Source organism: Pseudophryne corroboree, assembly GCF_028390025.1.
Source record: "Pseudophryne corroboree isolate aPseCor3 chromosome 3 unlocalized genomic scaffold, aPseCor3.hap2 SUPER_3_unloc_74, whole genome shotgun sequence".
In the NCBI taxonomy this organism is placed as follows: domain Eukaryota; kingdom Metazoa; phylum Chordata; class Amphibia; order Anura; family Myobatrachidae; genus Pseudophryne; species Pseudophryne corroboree.
In genome coordinates this window covers 130,349-135,990 of record NW_026967568.1, presented here as the reverse complement: position 1 = coordinate 135,990, position 5,642 = coordinate 130,349, and the positions used below count along the sequence as shown (strand labels likewise).

The following is a 5,642-nucleotide window of genomic DNA, read 5'->3' as shown; positions in this document are numbered from 1 at the left end:
AGCAGCCCCCCGCTACTGCACTACTGCCACCCACCCTGTCTCCCCGACATCTAAACACTGCTTGGGAATTTATGGTACTGCTAACAGTCCATCAACAGATGGAAGAAACCCAGGCAGTACGGATGCAGCAGCTGCTTCTGGTATCATGGTCATGCAAGGCTGGGACTCAGTAAGATTACTTAATAGAGGGTCTAAATTCAGTAAGGATAGCAGATGCTGCTAATTAGCAATCCTTTTCCTAGCATGCTAGAGGCCGCCCATCGCAAGGCCACCCAGCATGCTGACCACCGCCTCCCCCCTTGATGAAGCAGAAATTGCGATTGCCTCACAATTTCTGCTTTATCGTAGAAATTAGTGAAGCCTCCTGCTGCCGCTGCTTGCGCAGGAGGCCCGCTGCATTCTTCTTGATCACGGTGGCTGCATGTGATGTCACACAGCCGTGATCATGCCCGTTTGTCCACCTCTGCCCTCCGTTCGCGCCACACTGCCCCCGCACCGATCCGTCTCCTCCCTGAAAATGGAACATTGCCCGCCCACCCCCGTGACTGCCTCTGCCTGACAGGCAATCACATTTTCTGCGTCCCCTCTGCAGAAAATGCAGATGCATGCACGGGATGGGTGCAGTGGATGCGCCCGCAACTTTTTCTCAATAATTCCGTTTGGATCACACATTGCGATCAAACCTGAATTAGGCCCTAAGTCACCATCTTACAGGCAGCCAGTGAAGGGAGCATAGAATGGGTGTTATGTGGCAGGAACGGGCTGGTTAGGTAACAGCCTGGCTGCTGCATTCTCTACAAGCTACAAGCTCTGTAATTCTTTTGCTGGGAGACCCAGGTAGAGGACATTGCAGTAGTCTGCGTGATGATACAAGTACATGTATGACTGTAGGTAGATCTTCTGAGGGAAATAAGTGCTGGAGTCTGGCTATGTTCCTCAGATGAGGATCTGATTGTGGCTGATACCTGATGTCTAAGTGTCACTTAACCATCCAGGACACCAAGATTCTGCAAAGGATCAGCATTTTGTAACTCTAAACCCCCAAGTGTAAGTCTGGTTGGTTTGCAAAGCTGAGCTGTAGCCCTGCCCTTTGTTGGTGAGCTTCTACCATAAGGACATGTTTCACCAGGACTGAGTCACAGCCAACTGGCATCACCCACACCTGGAGCTCAGCTAGACAACCATTTAGGATTGGTACTGGGTTCTCAGTATCTGGAGCAAAAGACAGATCATCTGCATAGCAGTGGTAGATGAAGGCATGACATCTGATTATTTCACCATGCAGTAGCATGTATATTGCAAAAAACATAGAAGATAGGATAAGAACCTTGAAGAACAACGCATGGCAATGATGAGTATACTCCAGAAGATTAAAATGGCTTCTCACCTGTGTGTCTTCTCTGGTGTGTAACAAATTGTGATTTGTGTGTAAAACATTTCCCACACTCAGAACATGGAAATGGCTTCTCACCTGTGTGACTTCTGTGATGTATAACAAGAGCTGAGTTGTGTGCAAAACATTTCCCACACTCAGAACATGGAAATGGCTTCTCACCTGTGTGACTTCTATGATGTACAACAAGAGCTGATTTGTCTGCAAAACCTTTCCCACACTCAGAGCATGGAAATGGATTCTCACCTGTGTGACTTCTCTGGTGTGTAACAAATTGTGATTTGTGTGTAAAACATTTCCCACACTCAGAACATGGAAATGGCTTCTCACCTGTGTGACTTCTGTGATGTATAACAAGAGCTGAGTTGTGTGCAAAACATTTCCCACACTCAGAACATGGAAATGGCTTCTCACCTGTGTGATTTCTATGATGTACAACAAGAGCTGATTTGTGTGCAAAACCTTTCCCACACTCAGAGCATGGAAATTGATTCTCACCTGTGTGACTTTGCTGATGTGTAACAAGATGTGATTTCTGTCTAAAACATTTCCCACACTCAGAGCAAGAAAATGGCTTCTCACCTGTGTGACTTCTGTGATGTATAACAAGAGCTGATTTGAGTGAAAAACATTTCCCACACTCAGAGCAAGAAAATGGCTTCTCACCTGTGTGACTTTTCTCATGTATAAAAAGATCTTTTTTGTGTGAAAAACATTTCCCACACTCAGGACATGGAAATGGCTTCTCACCTGTGTGACTTCTCTGATGTGTAACAAGTTCTGATTTCTGAGTATAACTTTTCGTGCACTCAGAGCAAGAGAAAGGCTTCTCACCTGTGTGATTTCTCTGATGAATAACAAGATGTGATTTGTGTGCAAAACATTTTCCACACTCAGAACATGGAAATGGCCTCGCACCTGTGTGACTTCGCTGATGTCTAACAATATCTGATTTCCGGCCAAAACATTTCCCACACTCAGAGCAAGAAAATGGCTTCTCACCTGTGTGACTTCTGTGATGTATAACAAGTTGTGATTTCCGGGCAAAACATTTCCCACACTCAGAGCAAGGAATTGGCTTCTCACCTGTGTGACTTCTGTTATGACTAACAAGATCTGATTTTTGTGCAAAACATTTACCACACTCAGGACATGGAAATGGCTTCTCACCTGTGTGACTTCTCTGATGTATAACAAGTTGTGATTTCCGGGCAAAACATTTCCCACACTCAGAGCAAGAAATTGGATTCTCACCTGTGTGACTTTTGTTATGACTAACCAGATCTGATTTTTGTGCAAAACATTTACCACACTCAGGACATGGAAATGGCTTCTCACCTGTGGGACTTCTCTGATGTCTAGCAAGTTGTGATTTCTGTGCAAAATATTTCCCACACTCAGAACATGGAAATGGTGATGTACCTGTGTGACTTCTCTTATGTGCATCAAGAGTTGATTTGTATGTAAAACAGTTCCCACACTCAGAACAGGAATATGGTTTCTCACCTGTATGTATTCTCTTATGTATTACAAGTTGTGATTTATATGTAAAACATTTCCCACACTCAGAACATGGAAATGGATTTTCACCTGTGTGACTTCGCAGATGTGTAACAAGTTGTGATTTCCAGGTAAAACATTTCCCGCACTCAGAACATGAAAATGGCTTCTCACCTGTGTGCCTTCTCTGATGTGTAACAAGACCTGATTTGTATGTAAAACATTTTCCATACTCAGAACATGGAAATTGCTTCTCACCTGCCTTAGCAGGCTGATGGGTAATAAGCTTTGTATTCTCTGTAACACATTTGGCATCTATAGAACAGGGAAACACTGTATCTACTGTCAGAGCTGTAACAGATGCACCAATATCAGAGTGATCAGGAGAACATTTCCCAGGATCAGAGGGATCAGCTGATAGAGCTGGATGTATAATTGGGGTAATGGGGTTAGCTCCTGGAGAATCCTGTCTACTGTCATTATCTTTTATGTCACAATCCGGGGATAACATTAGATGTCCTTCTGAGATATTCCTGTTTGTGTGTCCATCTGCTGGAAATAAAATACATTATGGAAATGTGAAATTTTCTGTAACAATATTAATCTTGTAAACAATAGGAGAAGACGACTTTCTGGGACACTTAATAGTAAATGTGTGTATTAAAACATAACTTTTAATGAAGGCTTTATAATAATGTCTCCTAACATTACTCCTGGAAGCATTGGTAAGGTAGCATTCCTTTATGTGTGTGCTCATATGCTTGTAAGCCTGTACATGTGTTACTCACCCTTATATAAGGTATATTGCTACAGCAGAGTAGGTGTGGAACAAGGTATTTTACATGCAATACACCATATAATACCCTGTAATCATCATCATCTACTAGGTTATAATCCACTGTTACACCCCCATCTTCAGTGTCTTACCTCTGTTCTCTCACTAGTAATAAGGATGATGTGTGTACAGTAAGTATGATACAGAGAATTACGTATCAGGATCTATACAGCTGCCACCATACTTCTGCTTCTCATACGTGTGCTACTGGCAGCAGTGAACATCTGAGTGAGAGTGCAGGGAAGACAGCAGTCTGATGAGAAAGAGATTGGATCTGCCTTTGGAGGGATGTACCACACTTGTTAGTATATAAAATAATAAATAAGAGGGGCCTGAATCCATCCAGACATGCTTTCTGGAGTTCTCCTCACTAAGTGGCTTATCTACCCTCCTTGATAGCTCTCAGCCGCCGGCTGGGACCAAGACCCAATCTATTAAGCCCCCCACTCCTCCTGCCCTAAAGCCGCTCACTCCACTCAGTCCGGGCACCGTTCACTGCTGCAGCCTAGTGACACAGCTGAAGCCATGGGCTGTATTCTGGGGCTAAGTGCGCCCAGTCTTTCCTGCACGCTCCGCGCTTTTGCCTCAGGTGGGAGAACTGGCTCTTCCGCTACTGCAGGGGGCAGAATGGGCTGCGCACAGTCACCGGAGCCCATTGGAAAGTGATGTGATGATCAAGCACTCTTGCTCCATTGCCCTTTCTCCACTAGCCGACCTGCTTAGGTATCCGTGTCGCCCCCCCCAGGGACATTGGACCTTCAGCCCTGCTAGGTATGAAACATGGCTGCTGCTAGTAGAGAGGGTGGGGCTTGTGGGTCTCACCGGTTCTGTACAAAGGTCCACTGGTAGGCCGCCCTCTTCGATGCCAACGCCCTTAGCACTCTCTACCTCCGCCAAGCTCACGAGTGCCGCCCTCATGATGCTTCTGGACGTGTTGAAAAATAAGAATTTACTTACCGATAATTCTATTTCTCGTAGTCCGTAGTGGATGCTGGGACTCCGTAAGGACCATGGGGAATAGCGGCTCCGCAGGAGACAGGGCACAAAAAGTAAAAGCTGCTTTAGGACTAGCTGGTGTGCACTGGCTCCCCCTCCCCATGACCCTCCTCCAAGCCTCAGTTAGGATACTGTGCCCGGACGAGCGTACACAATAAGGAAGGATTTTGAATCCCGGGTAAGACTCATACCAGCCACACCAATCACACTGTATAACTTGTGATCTAAACCCAGTTAACAGCATGATAACAGAGGAGCCTCTGAAAAGATGGCTCACAACAATAATAACCCGATTTTTGTAACAATAACTATGTACAAGTATTGCAGACAATCCGCACTTGGGATGGGCGCCCAGCATCCACTACGGACTATGAGAAATAGAATTATCGGTAAGTAAATTCTTATTTTCTCTGACGTCCTAAGTGGATGCTGGGGACTCCGTCAGGACCATGGGGATTATACCAAAGCTCCCAAACGGGCGGGAGAGTGCGGATGACTCTGCAGCACCGAATGAGAGAACTCCAGGTCCTCCTCAGCCAGGGTATCAAATTTGTAGAATTTTGCAAACGTGTTTGCCCCTGACCAAGTAGCAGCTCGGCAAAGTTGTAAAGCCGAGACCCCTCGGGCAGCCGCCCAAGATGAGCCCACCTTCCCTGTGGAATGGGCATTTACAGATTTTGGCTGTGGCAGGCCTGCCACAGAATGTGCAAGCTGAATTGTACTACAAATCCAACGAGCAATCGTCTGCTTAGAAGCAGGAGCACCCAGCTTGTTGGGTGCATACAGGATAAACAGCGAGTCAGTTTTCCTGACTCCAGCCGTCCTGGAAACATATTTTCAGGGCCCTGACAACATCTAGCAACTTGAAGTCCTCCAAGTCCCTAGTAGCCGCAGGTACCACAATAGGTTGGTTCAGGT

At 45.8% G+C, this 5,642-nt stretch overlaps 1 protein-coding gene across 1 annotated transcript; it reads right to left on the bottom strand.

The window, feature by feature from the left end:
* Positions 1 to 699: 699 nt before the first annotated feature.
* LOC134984695 (zinc finger protein 84-like) lies at positions 700 to 4,646 on the bottom strand. The gene is made up of 3 exons (XM_063950213.1): positions 4,562 to 4,646; positions 3,152 to 3,244; positions 700 to 2,677 (listed from the first exon to the last, which is right to left on the bottom strand). Exons 1-3 carry the CDS (start codon positions 4,644 to 4,646, stop codon positions 1,371 to 1,373), a joined length of 1,485 nt encoding a protein of 494 aa, XP_063806283.1. The 3' UTR covers positions 700 to 1,370.
* Positions 4,647 to 5,642: the final 996 nt, after the last annotated feature.